Raw genomic sequence first — 16921 nt, forward strand, 5'->3', positions numbered from 1 at the left:
TTTGATCATATGTGTATATATAGATATACCAGTGTGAATATTCATTCACGCCACCTGTCATTCATCATTTGAGTAGTTCTTTTTTTTTTCCCTCGTAAAACTGGAAAAATACAGTCAGATTGAATGTGATGAGAGCATCCTGGATATTAACTCCATTATGAACTTCCCGTAAATCCAATAGAAAAAGACAGGTTTGGTCATCTCACTCCACACTCAGCCCAAGGAACAGATATGTCCAAAGTTTTGGATTAGCTTTAATTACATTAAACTAATCTCAATTGTACCCTTAATATTCTACAAATTATCTCCTGCATCCCCTTTTCTTCCTAAAATTAATCACATGCTAATTAAAATCCGATCACGACGAATGGTAAAATAGTAATTTCCAAGAAGTTGTGTGCTCTTGGGTTTGTCCACGTCAGACTTGCTCGCGATTGAGTTCATAACAGAAACAAAATCTGCCAAAATCTTTTTTTGTTTTTAAAAAAGGAAAGATCCTACTCCTAACCAGAGATAGAGATGGGAATAAAAAGGAAACAACGAAACCTATATAACGAACAACTAACTCGCCACTCATTCTCCTTCTGCAAAACCCCAAAGAGTTCAACCTTGAGCGAGTGAGAATGGCGAACGGTGGAAAGTTCGAGGCTTTGGTGGATTTGGCAGTCATGGAGTTCCGGTTGCTGCTTTTGGCGAACGCTGCTGCCACGATGGACCAGAAATCCGACGGACTGCGAACGCTACGTTTCGACCGCATCTGGAAGTGCTACGTCCCCACCGGAAGGAGAAGCTCCCGGAGAAGACGCACCGACTTCGCTAACCTTATAATCCGACCAGACACTTCTCCTTCTTCTCTCTCCAATCCCATGGCGGTGAACGATGACGACGAAGAAGAAGACAGGAACAGCGCCAACAAACGGAAGAGGGTAAGATCCGTGGAAGAAGAGATCCCGGTGGAGAATGACGACAGCCCCTCTTCTTCTTCTTCTTCTTCTCTTCATCCGGTGAGAGAAACGCCGGCTTGGATAGCAGACGCCATGCAGAGGATGAAGGGGCAGGATGCGAGGTTGGTAACGGAGAAGACGCTCACTGCCAGCGACGTCAACAGAGGCCTTTCCCGCCTCTTGATACCTTTCACCGCAATCGTGGATGAAGATTTCTTGACGGAGGAGGAGCGTAGATGGATGGACCAACGGTACGAAGAGAACAGGAGGAAGGCTTACGCTGGGTTCAAGGTGGAGGTGATAGATTCAACGTCCACGACGTGGAGTTTGGCTTTGAAGAGATGGAACATGGAGAAGAAGAAGAAGAAGAAGAGGAAAACGAAGAAGCAGAAGGTGGAGAAGGAGGAGGAGGGGGGAGAGTTCACTGCCAATTACTCGTTGCAGAAGAAGTGGAACAAGGTTGTCGAAGCAAACGGGTTCATGGAAGGGGAAGTGCTCCAGCTCTGGTCTTTTAGGGTTCAAGGAAAGCTCTATCTCGCTGTCTTTATCATAAACTGAAGGGAAGGGGATATATATATATATTAATAAGTTTGCTTTACAGTTTTGTGTGCTTACCGAGGGACGAACATGATTAGAGTGAATGTATAAGGTTTAAATGTGACGGATTCATAGTTGAATGTCGTTTATGACCATCTCGTGGAATAATTAAAAAAAAAGTACATAGGTTTTGTTATCTTAAGATAATTAACGTTTTAAACTATTTTTATATTTTGTAGGCAATTTTTTAAAATAATTTTCAATTTTATCTTTATTACAATAGATTATTAATGATAATGGCAAGCTTTGTATAAGTGAAAGGTATATGAGATTTTTTTCTCAATTTTCTTAAAGACGTCAAGTTTTATAAAAACGGAGGGAGTATTGTAATAAAGGTTCTTCATAACTTCTTTTCATAAACTTGATCACATGCTAGAGGTTGTGTCCATCATCATATGTTATGTGTAATTTGTGTATTAAATGGGTGTGTTATGAATTTTATGTGTGCAGATTGCGGGGGGTTTTAATGTTCGTATATAGATTCTCATTATAAAATGTAAAAAAAAGGGAGATAATTACTAATAAAATCTTAATAACCAAGAACACACCTAGGGTTGCTCTATATCGGGCTGCTCAAACTAAATGCAAGACCAGGCTCAAGGCCCATTGGGCCTATAACCGCCACAGGCTCTTGCATGCCCTCTCCCCCATCTGTTCCGGAGTTATTTACAACCTTTGAAAATCTCCCAAATTCCCATACATTACATTTACTTCTTTGATTTGTACTACTAAAAAAACATGTTATGGAACATCAAAGGCAACTGTCTGGTTGGAGAAAACCGGCCTCAGTCCCGCCAGCATGACTGCAAGATGCTACGGCCGGTTTGTTCCGGTACGTTAGCTTCACGTCTTGAAGCTGGATGCCCGTACACGGCTTCTTAGGGCTACAATCAAGTTTTACACCCACCTCTGTCGTCGATGTTCCATGTATATCCATAAACGTCACGTCGCTGATTTTCACCCCGGAAGCCTGTAATTCGATCAAAGCATGTGAATCTCTAAAATTTGTTGGGATACTTGAGTATCCTGAACCAAAAGTAAGACTAATTTCGGGGTCGGATATCAGTTATGTGATTTGGAATATATATACGCATCCTCCCCAAATTTAAGATTCGAATTTAGAATGACACAAACGTTATTTCACCGGTTGAACTATCTAAGTTTTAGATTGTTGATATATATATATATATATCCGTGTGTGTACCTGGCTGGGGCAATTCTCGTTGCGAGGGCAGTAGTTTTGATCGATGACGATGGGGTTTTGAACGTTGTTCATAACACAATGCATGAAACGGACGTTACTGGCGAATCCGGTACTAGGCCTAGCCCATGACTTTATCCTCACCCCGTTCTCCGTTCCCATAAACGTTGCCGTTTTCACAGTCACGTTTTGTACCCCTTCCTCCACCTCGTCCTTCCCCAAGCTCCCAATGCTAATTAAGAATCAAACATTCAAAACAATATAACCATTTCTGTGAAAAGTTTCTTCCTTTTTTGGGTCTGGAGTCTTTGGACATTTAGTATAGGAACGTACATACGTACCTAATTCCGTGGCCGGGTCCACATGCAATGTTTTCGATCCATAGGCCGTTGGAACCGGGGCCGATGGACACGCAATCGTCGCCCGTGGCGATCTTGGAGTTGAGGATGGTGACAGTGGAGGATGATTGGACGTGGATTCCGTCCGTGTTGGGGCTGTTTCCGGCCGCCAAGATTTTCGTGCCTTGTATCTTTACGTTTCGGCATCCATTGATGACTACGTGGAACATCTGACTGTTCAGAGACGTTAGTCCGGAGACGACGATGTTGCTTGAGCTCTGAAACCCTATGGTCTGATGATCACATGCCCAAAACACATTACCCCCATTAATTAATCGTCATATTTAGATATATAAATGCCATATACTCTTTGACTAACGTGTATAAAAGGCACTGATGATAGTATAGTCCATGTGACATCTTTTTGGGCTCAGATCAAGCGGTCAACTTATAGCTTCGTAAGTCAGGAAAGGGTGTCACAAAAATCTAATCTTTTTTCATACGATGAAGTCCCTTGGAAAGTACGTATTTTCTGAATTAATTAATTAATTAAATTGATCAAGATTTGGACCATCGAAAGGTTAAAAAAGATGAAAAGGGCAATTGGGAAACGTACCGTGGCGCCACTCGGGCAGTTCTTGCCCGAACTTTTGCAAGCCCAGAGACCAGCTCCCTGAGCGTCGAGAACTCCGCCGTGGACGGAGACGCCGTCAACATGCTGGAAGAATATCCAATAGTCAGCGTTTCCGATGACCCGATAATCCGACGGAGCCACCAGAGTTCCGTCTATTCTAACGGTGATTGGCTTGGTCTTGCATTTTGAGCCGTCGAAGACTACACTTCGTAGCATGAACCGGCCCTTGGGAACGACAATGGTTACGGGTCGAGCCGAGCCGCATGCGTTGGCCCACGCCTGCATGAAGGCTTTTGTCGAGTCGGTTATGCCGTCGGGTTTGGCTCCGTAAGACAAGACATTGTAGGTTTGAGCTGAACACGAGGTGGAGACCAAGAAAATGATGAAGAAGAAGATGAATACAAGCCATGTTTTGTTGGGATGAATAGTGGAAGTCATTGTGTTTTTCTTTTTTTAGGTTTGTCTTTTTGGTGTACGTTTTGTATGCGGGGAGAGAGAGAGAGAGAGAGAGAGAGAGAGAGAGTGGAGTGGTGGTGGTCTGGTGAGAGACAATCGATGCAGTTATGGAGGTTATTTATAATGTTTTGTGTGGTGGTTATTGTGGAATATTTTCTTAATGTTTTATTTTATTGGTTAATTTATTGTATAAATAATAAATTCCCTGCGTAATATTATAAGTTAATGGATTTGGCATGAACATAAAGTCACCTTCGGCCTTACGTACGAACTAAGAATTATGCATGAAATGTTTTTAAATTCCAAAAACATTATAGGGGTTGACATGAAGAGTGTATTGATTGGTTAATCGCAATTATGTTCATCTAATTATCATCATCACATGCACAAATCATACATATTCAAACCTCAATCCTCTTCAATTATATCGTCTAGTTTCTTATAGAATTACATTGGCTGTTGCATTTTCCATATCATAATGGCAATAACTATGGTCTCCATATAGTCATTAAAAAAATAATTCTATAGAATATAAAATACAAAATAAAAAATAAATAAAATGCAGTATTAGTTCGCTGCATCAAACTCTTTGTCGGGAAAAATGAAATCTAAGATTATTATCAAATCAGCATCTGTACGTACGTTAACAATTTGCATGTTTGGTTGACGAATCCCACATTCATTTGCCTTATTGCTTTTGTTGATCTTTTATTGAAATTCGTGTATACATATGCATACCCATAAAAACTTATAATCAGGAACAAGCTTAATTTTTATTATAGGGTAAACTTAATTTTACGACGGGGTATTTATTAATTTTATTCAAAATTTTATAAACGTTATAAAGGAATTATATATTTTAATTAAATGACGGGGTTGCATCTGACCTATATATAAACATGTAAGCCCGCCCATGTATATGTGTATATAATTATGTATTTGATCCAAGATTCATAGAGAAAGGAACGTCGAAATTAGACGTTAATCATTTTCGCCGCCGTCGAGGTTAATGTATTATATTTGATAAAAAAAAATTGATGAAAACATTTTTGTGGTATTAAATTATAATTACTGTTGCGCATTTATCCAATATAATTTTCTTTTAGGAGCACTAATGATATTATGATTCGAACACTATATATACATATATTAATACGAACAAATGGTCATGAAATATAAATGTATAATACAAAGTTTGGAAGTTTGAAAAAGAAATCTAGGAGGATTAAAAGAGAAGGTAGTGAAATTTACAATGGCCAAAACAGTATACTTGAGTGTACGTACGCACTTTTGCATCAAAATACAAAAAAATATACATGTATTACGTACGTACATTGCATGGAAATGTGGTTGCTTGACACTAAAATTTCGTTACCAAATGACACAAATACGTAAAGTCTTTCCACTTTGGCCGTCCCGTTTTTCAATGTTAGCAACGTAGCTTCTATCATATTATCAATTTTAATATGTTTTTATGAAAAAAAAGTATACATTTAGTATCTAATAATTACTACAATATAATAAAATAAATATTGATTATTTTCTGATAATTATTATTATATTCAATAAAATATTGATTATTTCTAATAATATATTTTACTCAGATACCTATACACATGTAGTATCTAAAAAAGAAACATAAGACAACGTATATGTCTTGAAGAAAAAATGTGATATATATATAGATATGTATGTTACACACATATATGGACCATATGGAGTAACATGGGAAAGAAACGTGATAAGTGGAGCAGAAAGCGGAGAAGAAATAGCATCAAAACTATAATTAATTCAATTTAAATAAAGAATTTTATACCTTGTACAGTTATTGAATGCATGGCTTGTAATGAACTTTTACATGTTCGACTATTTTAATCACAGTAATTAATATGGATAATGGATAATATAACATAATATAATATAATACAGTATGTCAACATAAATTTTGGTGAGGGTACGTATAAGGAGCGCAGTGTGTACACGAATGTTTTGTTAAGTCGTACATTTACTTAGTCTCGTCATAGCCAAGTTCATGCACTTGATTAACGTGTTAATGGTGAAATTAGATATGATGATGGCGTATTAACGAGTTAGCTAATTGAATTTTATATTTGGTTAATTGATCAATAAAGGTCAATGGGAAAAATGGAGGGATCGATCAAGATCCGCCGCATTAATATTGCATGTTCGATATTTTCGTTCAATACTTAACTTAGAAGAACAATCTATAACATACATACAAACAAATATGCATGCATGCATGCTTTTGCAATATACATATAATATAGGATTAGAGCTTGTGATTTAATTAATAAGAAGTTTAAATTGTCCACTTTTTATATCTTATGATCCTTATATCCGATACCCATGTGACCAATAAAAATCATTAATTGTATTGCTTAATATGTAGGACCAAAAGTATACATGTGTACGGCTCTTGTATTACATTATGTATGTATGTATGTATGTATGTATGTATGTATGTATGTATGTATGTATGTATGTATGTATGTATGTATGTATGTGTTTTCACAGTTGGATATTGTTTTTGGATGTTGATGAGGGCTCACATGGCTTTGACCATAAAATGCGATGTGATGTTTGCACACACTAATGATGATGCGTTTATGCATAAAATGATTGGCCGCATTGTATGGATCAGGCGTACAACCCTGATCGAATTAACGTGTAATTAAAGCCTTGACACAAGCCTGGCATGTATGTTGAGTTCATGCTTCTCCTTCATAATCACACATATATATACCTATATTATATATATACATATTCGTATATATACATGATGTTGTTAGTCTGTGTGTGTGTGAGAGAGAGAGAGCACGTGATTTAGTGGTTGACCTATATACAAAAACTGATAGCCAACATAGGCTTATAAGTTATAACCACATGATTCGTTAATTAAGATTATGAACATTAATTAGATGAATTTAGGGTAATTTAACTTATATCTAAAGTATCTTGAGGAATTGGGGTCCGAGCCAAATCTTAGAGTGCTGATAATCCGCCGAAAGTATAAAGTTAATTAAGATTATGAACATTAATCACCTTACCTTAGGCAACAAGTACCAAACCTTTTGAGCCTCTGTGGAAAACTAAGTAATAATACTATAATAATTAATTAACTAACTATAATCAAACGGTAATCATTATTGATTTATTTTCTCTATAAAAGAAAACGTACACAAATAAATATGAGCAAAGGGGTCCAATCGCATGGAGAAGAATCCTTGATATATACCAAACGGTTCTAATGATATTTTAGTTATTCAGTTAATTAATCATATTAAATGATATTTTAGTTTCAGGGACGGAAGTTGGACCAAATAATCCTCAATTCCATGTTTAATGCCCTTGTAATAATATCTATATAATAATCTTTTCTACTCCTCTGAATAATTGACGTTCACACTTTTTAAAAATCTATAAAAAAAAGTTATATATATCCTCATTAAATTATTTCTCAGTAATATTGTAGTCAAATCGGATCATTAAAATCAAGGGTAAAATTGGATTTTTTTTTAAAAAGCACCTAAAAATCTGAAACGACATCTATTGAATAACAAGATATATCCTTTTAAAGGTCATCTATTAAGAAATGGAGGAAATATATATTTTTTAATATTAATATATAGAATCGTCGAAAAATTTCAGTGCTCCGTTTCTAAAAATTATAGACTTTTGTTTTCTAAAACTAGAATAAATCCAAACTTTGTCAAATACAAATCCGTCTTATATATTCCAATGTACCATGACACTAATTGACGAGAAATTGGAGACGACCGAAAGTAGGGTAATGCTCGGCCGGTCCGAACCCGACATAATCTTGAAAATTTACGGGTCAGATTGGTCGGGCCCGAAATATGATTGGATCTAAAACGTTAGGTTTGAATTCCGATCTTATGGATTTTTTTCGGTTTCGATTTCAGATCGGGCTTCTAAAATTTGGGGTTTTTACCCAAATAACCCTTTTGGCTCTTGTATTACATTGGTTGCTGCATTTTCCATATCATAATGGCAATAAATATGGTCTCCATATAGTCATTAAAAAAATTAATTCTATGGAATGTAAAATACAAAATACAAAATAAATAAAACGCGGTATTAGTTCGCTCCATCAAACTCTTTGTTGGGAAAAATAAAATCTAAGATTATTATCGAATCAGCATCTGTACGTACGTTAACAATTTGCATGTTTGGTTGGCGAATCCCACATTCATTTACCTTATTGCTTTTGTTGATCTTTTATTGAAATTAGTGTATACATATGCAGACCCATAAAAACTTATAATCAGGTCAGGAACAAGCTTAATTTTTATTATAGGGTAAACTTAATTTTACGACGGGGTATTTATTAATTTTATTCAAAATTTTATAAACTTTATAAAGAAATTATATATTTTAATTAAATGAACGGGGTTGCATCTGACCTATATATAAACATGTAAGCCCGCCCATGTATATGTGTATATAATTATGTATTTGATCCAAGATTCATAGAAAAAGGAACGTCGAAATTAGACGCTAATCATCTTCGCCGCCGTCGAGGTTAATGTATTATATTTGATAAAAAAAATTGATGAAAACATTTTTGTGGTATTAAATTATAATTACTGTTGCGCATTTATCCAATATAATTTTCTTTTAGGAGCACTAATGATATTATGATTCGAACACTATATATACATATATTAATACGAACAAATGGTCATGAAATATAAATGTATAATACAAAGTTTGGAAGTTTGAAAAAGAAATCTAGGAGGATTAAAAGAGAAGGTAGTGAAATTTACAATGGTCAAAACAGTATACTTGAGTGTACGTACGCACTTTAATTTGCATCAAAATACAAAAAAATATACATGTATTACGTACGTACATTGCATGGAAATGTGGTTGCTTGACACTAAAATTTCGTTACCAAATGACACAAATACGTAAAGTCTTTCCACTTTGGCCGTCCCGTTTTTCAATGTTAGCAACGTAGCTTCTATCATATTATCAATTTTAATATGTTTTTATGAAAAAAAAGTATACATTTAGTATCTAATAATTACTACAATATAATAAAATAAATATTGATTATTTTCTGATAATTATTATTATATTCAATAAAATATTGATTATTTCTAATAATATATTTTACTCAGATACCTATACACATGTAGTATCTAAAAAAGAAACATAAGACAACGTATATGTCTTGAAGAAAAAATGTGATATATATATAGATATGTATGTTACACACATATATGGACCATATGGAGTAACATGGGAAAGAAACGTGATAAGTGGAGCAGAAAGCGGAGAAGAAATAGCATCAAAACTATAATTAATTCAATTTAAATAAAGAATTTTATACCTTGTACAGTTATTGAATGCATGGCTTGTAATGAACTTTTACATGTTCGACTATTTTAATCACAGTAATTAATATGGATAATGGATAATATAATATAATACAGTATGTCAACATAAATTTTGGTGAGGGTACGTATAAGGAGCGCAGTGTGTACAGGAATGTTTTCTTAAGTCGTACATTTACTTAAGTCTCGTCATAGCCAAGTTCATGCACTTGATTAACGTGTTAATGGTGAAATTAGATATGATGATGGCGTATTAACGAGTTAGCTAATTGAATTTTATATTTGGCTAATTGATCAATAAAGGTCAATGGGAAAAATGGAGGGATCGATCAAGATCCGCCGCATTAATATTGCATGTTCGATATTTGCGTTCAATACTTAACTTAGAAGAACAATCTATAACATACATACAAACAAAATATATGCATGCATGCATGCTTGCCTTTGCAATATATAATATAGGATTAGAGCTTGTGATTTAATTAATAAAAAGTTTAAATTGTCCACTTTTTAAGTATATCTTATGATCCTTATATCCGATACCCATGTGACCAATAAAAATCATTAATTGTATTGCTTAATTTGTAGGACCAAAAGTATACTATAATGTGTACGGCTCTTGTATTACATTATGTATGTATATATGTATGTATGTACGTACGTCGTACGTACGTACGTATGTATGTATGTATGTATGTATGTATGTATGTATGTATGTATGTATGTATGTATGTATGTATGTATGTATGTATGTATGTATGTATGTATGTATGTATGTATGTATGTATGTATGTATGTATGTATGTATGTATGTATGTATGTATGTATGTATGTATGTATGTATGTATGTATGTATGTATGTATGTATGTATGTATGTATGTATGTATGTATGTATGTATGTATATATGTATGTATGTATGTATGTATGTATGTATGTATGTATGTATGTGTTTTCACAGTTGGATATTGTTTTTGGATGTTGAGGGCTCACATGGCTTTGACCATAAAATGCGATGTGATGTTTGCACACACTAATGATGATGCGTTTATGCATAAAATGATTGGCCGCAATGTATGGATCAGGCATACAACCCTGATCGAATTAACGTGTAATTAAAGCCTTGACACAAGCCTGGCATGTATGTTGAGTTCATGCTCCTCCTTCGTAATCACACATGTATATACCTATATTATATATATACATATTCGTATACATACATGATGTTGTTAGTCTGTGTTTGTGTGTGTGTGAGAGAGAGAGAGAGAGAGAGAGAGAGAGAGAGCACGTGATTTAGTGGTTGACCTATATACAAAAACTGATAGCCAACATAGGCTTATAAGTTATAACCACATGATTCGTCAATTAAAATTATGAACATTAATTAGATGAATTTAGGGTAATTTAACTTATATCTAAAGTATCTCAAGGAATTGGGGTCCGAGCCAAATCTTAGAGTGCTGATAATCCGCCGAAAGTATAAAGTTAATTAAGATTATGAACATTAATCACCTTAGGCAACAAGTACCAAACCTTTTGAGCCTCTGTGGAAAACTAAGTAATAATACTATAATAATTAATTAACTAACTATAATCAAACGGTAATCATTATTGATTTATTTTCTCTATAAAAGAAAACGTACACACATAAATACGAGCAAAGAGATCCAATCGTCACATGGAGAAGAATCTTTGGTATATACCAAACGGTTCTAATGATATTTTAGTTATTCAGTTAATTAATCATATTAAATGATATTTTAGTTTCAGGGATGGAGGTTGTAATGCTCGGCCGGTCCGAACCCGACATAATCTTGAAAATTTACGGGTCAGATTGGTCGGGCCCTAAATATGATTGGATCTAAAACGTTAGGTTTGAATTCCGATCTTATGGACTTTTTTCGGTTTCGATTTCAGATCGGGTTTCTAATTTAGATATTTGAAAAAATAATTATTTATAAAAAAATATAAATCATAGATAATCAAAATACAAAATACAAATTTTTTACTCCCTCCGTTTCAAAATATTTGTAGTTTTAGTTTATTTTCCATGTTTCGAAATATTTGTCATTCTACATTTCCAAGATAGTTTTTTACAATAGTTTCCAATTTTATCCCTCCCAAATTCCAATAAATTATTAGTGATAACATTATTTTTATCATTAAATAAGGTTATATGTGTCTTTTTCTCTATTTTCTTAAAAAATGTGAAAAATCCTAAAACTACAATTAATCTGAAACGGAGGGATTAATATATATTCGTGATAACTAAAAAATAAAAATTCGATAACAAAATTTAATAGTATATATTTTGATTTAAAATGAATTAAAATTCGAATTCTTTAAATTTATGCAGTAATAATTTTTTTAAAGTATTATATTTTTTAATCCGAATTATTACTTGAAATTTATTATTATAATTTTGAATATATTGGTTATTAAACGTTAAATTTTAAATTATTTAGTACTATGTAATTTTTTATTTTATTTTATAATTCTCTATATTATATAAATTTTTATATTTTTTCTATCCGAATTATTGTATATTTTAACTATGAATATATATATATATATATATGATTGAATATGTGAATCTGTACGTAATAATATTAATATTAATCGGGTCAAATACGGTCCAGCCCGACCCGAACCACGTTTCATTCCTTTTCACTGCAGTCAGCTCATCCGACATTGCAGCCTGCCAAATTGCATTATCCTTGGTTTCTTCATAAGAGACCGATTTAGGAGAGAATAATAATCATGCAGATGATAAATTACTGTAGAAGCATCTATTCACCGCTACATGGGAGCCGTTTGCCATCCCGGAATTTCACCCTACGCCTTCCAGCCCCGCGAGAGAGCTCGCCAAGGAGATATGATTATGGGTTTTTAGTATCTTTAGGGTTTTCTTATGTTAAGTCACAGTAAAGAAGACGGTTTCAAGTTATGGGCTGAAACCGAAGATATTGTAAAATACAAGGGTAAATTGAAACGAAAAGAGAGATCTATTTTTAAAACGGCGTCATTTTCGAACTCAAGCTTCAGGAAATTCCTAGGGTTTTGTTGCCATCCTGTTGAAACACGAGGGGGAGAAAGCCTCACTCATGGCGCTTTGTAGAGCTCGAGCTGCTTCTTCTGCTTTGTTCAAGAGTGTTATCCGTCCAGTTTTTCGCAATTTCTCCACGGGTATGTACTCCTTAGTCTTCTCTCGATCTGTTGATTTTACTCTGGATTTCCTGTTTGGCTCTCGGGAAAAAAATGATCGAGCAATGGGAAATCGCTAGATTCCGTTCCAAGTCTTCTGACTGCTATCCGGAGATAGGAATTTTCGTAATCTGCACACACTGGCAACAGAGATTCGAACAAGTTCTCTCTTGATTCGATGCGAAATCGGATTCTGGAAACTCGGAATACAGAACACAGAAACAACTTCTCTGATATGTTACCGAAATTGATCAAAGGTTTCTGCATTCGCAATACATAAACTTCGACAATACTTGTATCAACACATATAACTGCACAGCTGCAGTTAAACTGACAGTTTAAAAACAGGCAACAATATAACTGACACACATACATAACTGCTCTCGTCTAGGACTTGAATCAGGCTCTGTTCCAACAATTTTGAGCTCAGGAGTATTTTAAACCGACAATTTGACGAATATTTGAGATGAAGCAAGGAGCTCGTTATTTGATTGATGAACTTTTGCTAGGGATCGATTCATGTAATTACTTCACAAATGCGACTTTGGTGGTCCAGATGGCTGTATCTTTGATGAATTGAGCTAGTGACTTAGTCTGGTTCTTTTTCCCGATATCGGCATTGTTTCTTCTTAAGGATGGGGGTTTTAAGCTTCAAAAACCTGTTCATCCAGCTTGCAAATGTTCATAATACTCGAGTGTGCCTTGAAGAAATGATATTGGAAAAGGGAACTAGATGCCAATAGAGGGTTTTATTTCGTGTCTGAAATCCTTTGGTGAAACTCATTTGGTAGGATCATGGAAGAGAAGTGGGGTTTTTAAAGGAAAATTGTTTTCTGTCTGAAAAGTAGTTTTACTTGTCCCGTATAAGTATAGACTGGCCTAACATCTGTGACCACTGACCAGGATCTAGCTCTTGTGTAAGTTTACATGCCGGAATTTAATTGAGAAAGGTGTTTATATGTATAGAACTTAGCTTTGCTGTAAATCGATCCATGTCCTTGCTCGGTGAGTTTTACAGGCTCTCTCTTTACTTATCTGTTGCAGATGTGGCCAATGCACAAAACCAATCCTTGATCGAGAACATGAAACGGGAGATGCTCCACATGGACATCAACTCAATGATAGGAAGTTGCATGCCCTTGGGAATGATGCGGATTGGGACAATCATCCACAACATCGAGGTGAACCCGGGGCAGGGCGGGAAGCTGGTCCGAGCCGCTGGAACCAACGCCAAAATCCTCAAGGAACCAGCATCGGGGAGGTGCTTGATAAAACTGCCATCGGGCAACGAGAAATGGATTGATTCCAAATGCCGGGCCACAATAGGGACAGTTTCAAACCCTGGCCATGGAGCTAAGAAGCTGAGGAAAGCCGGGCAGAGCAGGTGGCTAGGGCGGAGACCAACTGTTCGAGGAGTGGCGATGAACCCAGTGGACCATCCCCATGGAGGAGGTGAGGGGAAAAGCAAGAGTAGTGGTTGCAGGGGGAGGACGTCAGTCTCGCCGTGGGGAAAGCCGTGCAAAGGAGGCTACAAAACCGCCCGGCTCAAGAAGAAGAAGAAGTAGACGTTTGTATTTGTTCTTCGTTTTTACTGCTTCTGCCCCTTTGTATCCGCTTCTGCTGTTAAAGTGGTGATCCAAGTAAACAAGACTTTGCATCTCTTTCGTTTTGGAATCAGGTTAAACAAGTAGCTTTCTTTGATTTTGGATTTTTCCATAGATAAATACTAATTTTTCAAATAAATTTTGGATTTTTTTCATTATTTTTGTATTTGCTACACTTTGGATTTGATTTATTCGATTTTTAAAAGAATCATAACTATTCGTAATTCATATCATATTTGTTTCAATTTCGTAATTTATATCATATTTGTTTCAATTTAGGTTAGATGTCTCCCATTTAGTTTTTTGGTTATTAACCAAATTGCTGAATCTCAATTTCTATTCCTATCATCTACACGGTATTGAATATACTCTCTCCGTTTCCGTGTATTATATACGGGATGAAATAAAAGCCCAGCCCAAAAGCCCATACCAGCAGAAAAGCAAGGGCTGGGCAGTGATAAAATTACACCCGAAGTGGTGGAGCTGGAAAGGGTAAGAGCAAAAACCCTAATTATCATCTCCGAGATTTCTGCAGGAACCAATCGAGCATCGATGGGGATTCTGTCGTGGTTCAGGGGAAGCCCGAAGCCGGCGCAGACCGAAACTTCGAAGCCCGAGAAGCAGCAGCAGCAGACGGCAAAGCCGGAGACTCCGGCTCCGGGGATGAACGGAGCCATCGAAGTGCCTCGACCGGAGAGCGTGACGGTGTTCGAGTTCGGCTCCGTAGCGGCCACAGGAGACAGAGTGACTCTCGCCGGGTACTGTCCTGTCTCCGACGAGCTCGAACCATGCCTGTGGGAGATTCTCCCGGCGGAGGGAAAGGACGCGCCCCAGTTTCGAGTGGTGTTCTGAGAGTTTCAGAAACCGCACCTTTTGTAAAATTCTGTGAACTCTGTTTTTCATTCGTGAAGATTAGATGGGTAAATTTGTACTCCTGGGCAGAGACAAAATTTGTTGAGAGTACGTTGAATATGGCGGTTTCTTGAATGATTTTTGTCTCTGGAAAACACAAAACTGTGTTCAGATCAAGAAATGATGTCTGGATCCAGACCGAAAAGCTTATGTTTTCTGAGTCAATTGGAATTCACATTGGGTCCGAATGAAGATTTTGGTATCTTTCTTCTTCGAATCTGAAATAAATAAAGCGGACTGAGGATGAAGAAGAACGGCATTGAAAAGGGTTCATAATCATCAAAACAGTAAATACTTAATTACAAGTGATTCGCATATGTCATGAAACATAAAAATAAAGCTCAGTTGAGTTTTGTATTTTCATGATGCTTGCAGGCTCGGCTTCTGCTTCAAGGACTTAACCATTGAAACCAATGTCTGAATATTGACATCAGAAGTGCCTCCTTCTCCGACAGCTTCCATGGCTAAATCTCTCCATTTCTTTGCATTCTCTTTCACCTCTCTGCTCTTCTCTCCTTCCATTACTTGTCTTATACAGAACTCAATCTCTTCTCTCCTCACAATCCCACTCTCTTCATCTTCCTTCACACGAACCCCAACCTTCCACACATCTTCTATGTACTTTGCGTTCGTGGGTTGGTCCGTCCATTGTGGCATCGCCACCAATGGAACCCCCAAACTCAATGCCTCCATTGTCGAGTTCCATCCACAGTGAGTTACAAAACATCCGATTGCTCTGTTTGATAACACCTCAAGCTGAGGACTCCACTTCACGACCAAGCTCTTGTCTCTGTCCACTGTCTGTAAGAAACCAGACGGTAGCTTTGCCTCCTCTGAACCTCTGACAACCCACAAGAAACTGAAGTTGCTTAGAGACCAAGCAAGCTCCTCCATTTGTGCTCTGCTAAGGTCGGCCATGCTTCCAAAGGCCACATACACAACCGACCCTTGTGGTTTCTCGTTCAGCCATTCGGTGCAGAACTCCGAGTCTTTCATGTCGAATAGCATCAGATCGTAGTTGTTATCGGTTTCGATACGTCGGTCTAGGTACATGGACGGCACGGTTGGGCCCACTGTCATGACTGGACAGACTTTAGACATCAACTCCGTCTCCTGAAGTGCAAACAGAAAGTCAGAACAGAGTTATTAGTGCATCTGAGCAACATCATCAAACAGACTGAAGTTCATCATGTACTAAGTGTACCTCAACTTCCAGTTTTTGAAAGACATTAAAGAGGACAAAATCAGCTTTATGGAAGTTGGAAAACTGATGCAGAACCATCTCGAAGTAGGCAGGGTAAGACCCAGGAACAGAAATAAACGAAGGGATATCTTGTTGCTCAAGGAAGCTCAACCCATCAATGGGAAGCCGCAGCTTGCCTTGATGGGCGAGGTAATATACATAGTTAACAGCGCAAGACTGAGTGAAAAAAGGGGCGACGGTCAAACCGAATTCTCTGCCGACTTCAAAAGCCCAGGGCAAGAAAGGGTCGTAGACAAGACAGGTGATGGGGTTGTCGGAACTCTGGTGTTTTCTGATGAGTTGGGCTAGGGTTTCGGTTCCGACGGAACGGAGGCGGTGGAGATAGTCGTGGATGTTTTCGGCGGCCATGAAACCGCCGCTGTCGTAGCCGTCGGGGATGGTTTCCAA

General features: G+C 36.7%; 5 protein-coding genes across 5 annotated transcripts in view; 3 read left to right on the forward strand and 2 right to left on the reverse strand.

The window, feature by feature from the left end:
* The first annotated feature begins 623 nt into the window (after window positions 1-623).
* LOC104824133 (B3 domain-containing protein At3g25182-like) lies at window positions 624-1502 on the forward strand. Its single transcript, XM_010556110.1, has 2 exons — window positions 624-1241; window positions 1389-1502. The coding sequence occupies exons 1-2, from the start codon at window positions 624-626 to the stop codon at window positions 1500-1502; spliced, it is 732 nt and encodes a 243-aa protein (XP_010554412.1).
* A 530-nt stretch (window positions 1503-2032) lies between these two features.
* Window positions 2033-4225, reverse strand: LOC104798325 (polygalacturonase-like). Its single transcript, XM_010532004.2, has 4 exons — window positions 3697-4225; window positions 3084-3373; window positions 2746-2974; window positions 2033-2511 (listed from the first exon to the last, which is right to left on the reverse strand). The coding sequence occupies exons 1-4, from the start codon at window positions 4150-4152 to the stop codon at window positions 2293-2295; spliced, it is 1194 nt and encodes a 397-aa protein (XP_010530306.1). The 5' UTR covers window positions 4153-4225; the 3' UTR covers window positions 2033-2292.
* Window positions 4226-12576: 8351 nt separating this feature from the next.
* On the forward strand, window positions 12577-14457 carry LOC109116503 (60S ribosomal protein L2, mitochondrial-like). The gene is made up of 2 exons (XM_019202064.1): window positions 12577-12736; window positions 13799-14457. Exons 1-2 carry the CDS (start codon window positions 12655-12657, stop codon window positions 14317-14319), a joined length of 603 nt encoding a protein of 200 aa, XP_019057609.1. The 5' UTR covers window positions 12577-12654; the 3' UTR covers window positions 14320-14457.
* A 370-nt stretch (window positions 14458-14827) lies between these two features.
* Window positions 14828-15348, forward strand: LOC104819961. Its single transcript, XM_010553842.1, has one exon. The coding sequence runs from the start codon at window positions 14911-14913 to the stop codon at window positions 15208-15210; it is 300 nt and encodes a 99-aa protein (XP_010552144.1). The 5' UTR covers window positions 14828-14910; the 3' UTR covers window positions 15211-15348.
* Window positions 15349-15519: 171 nt separating this feature from the next.
* Window positions 15520-16921, reverse strand: part of LOC104798326 (UDP-glycosyltransferase 74F2-like) — a 2147-nt gene continuing 745 nt past the window's right edge. The window contains exons 2-3 of the mRNA XM_010523951.1: window positions 16475-16908; window positions 15520-16383 (exon numbers count right to left, since the gene is read on the reverse strand). Of these exons, the coding sequence (XP_010522253.1) occupies window positions 15631-16383; window positions 16475-16908 (1187 nt within the window). The 3' untranslated portion in view covers window positions 15520-15630. The remainder of the gene's footprint in view (window positions 16384-16474; window positions 16909-16921) is intronic.

The sequence above is a fragment of the Tarenaya hassleriana genome, unplaced genomic scaffold (genome assembly GCF_000463585.1).
Source record: "Tarenaya hassleriana unplaced genomic scaffold, ASM46358v1 Cleome1, whole genome shotgun sequence".
In the NCBI taxonomy this organism is placed as follows: Eukaryota; Viridiplantae; Streptophyta; class Magnoliopsida; order Brassicales; family Cleomaceae; genus Tarenaya; species Tarenaya hassleriana.

What these genes read in the sequence shown, in the direction of transcription:
- LOC104824133 (XM_010556110.1), top strand. Translation starts at nt 624, where the DNA reads ATGGCGAACGGTGGAAAGTTCGAGGCTTTGGTGGATTTGGCAGTCATG. An exon ending in ACGCTGGGTTCAAGGTGGAG is followed by an intron (nt 1,242 to 1,388) that starts GTGATAGATTCA and finishes TACTCGTTGCAG; the next exon opens with AAGAAGTGGAACAAGGTTGT.
- LOC104798325 (XM_010532004.2), bottom strand. Translation starts at nt 4,152, where the DNA reads ATGACTTCCACTATTCATCCCAACAAAACATGGCTTGTATTCATCTTC. An exon ending in ACTGCCCGAGTGGCGCCACG is followed by an intron (nt 3,374 to 3,696) that starts GTACGTTTCCCA and finishes TGTGATCATCAG; the next exon opens with ACCATAGGGTTTCAGAGCTC. An exon ending in ACGAGAATTGCCCCAGCCAG is followed by an intron (nt 2,512 to 2,745) that starts GTACACACACGG and finishes ATCGAATTACAG; the next exon opens with GCTTCCGGGGTGAAAATCAG.
- LOC109116503 (XM_019202064.1), top strand. Translation starts at nt 12,655, where the DNA reads ATGGCGCTTTGTAGAGCTCGAGCTGCTTCTTCTGCTTTGTTCAAGAGT. An exon ending in TTTTCGCAATTTCTCCACGG is followed by an intron (nt 12,737 to 13,798) that starts GTATGTACTCCT and finishes TATCTGTTGCAG; the next exon opens with ATGTGGCCAATGCACAAAAC.
- LOC104819961 (XM_010553842.1), top strand. Translation starts at nt 14,911, where the DNA reads ATGGGGATTCTGTCGTGGTTCAGGGGAAGCCCGAAGCCGGCGCAGACC.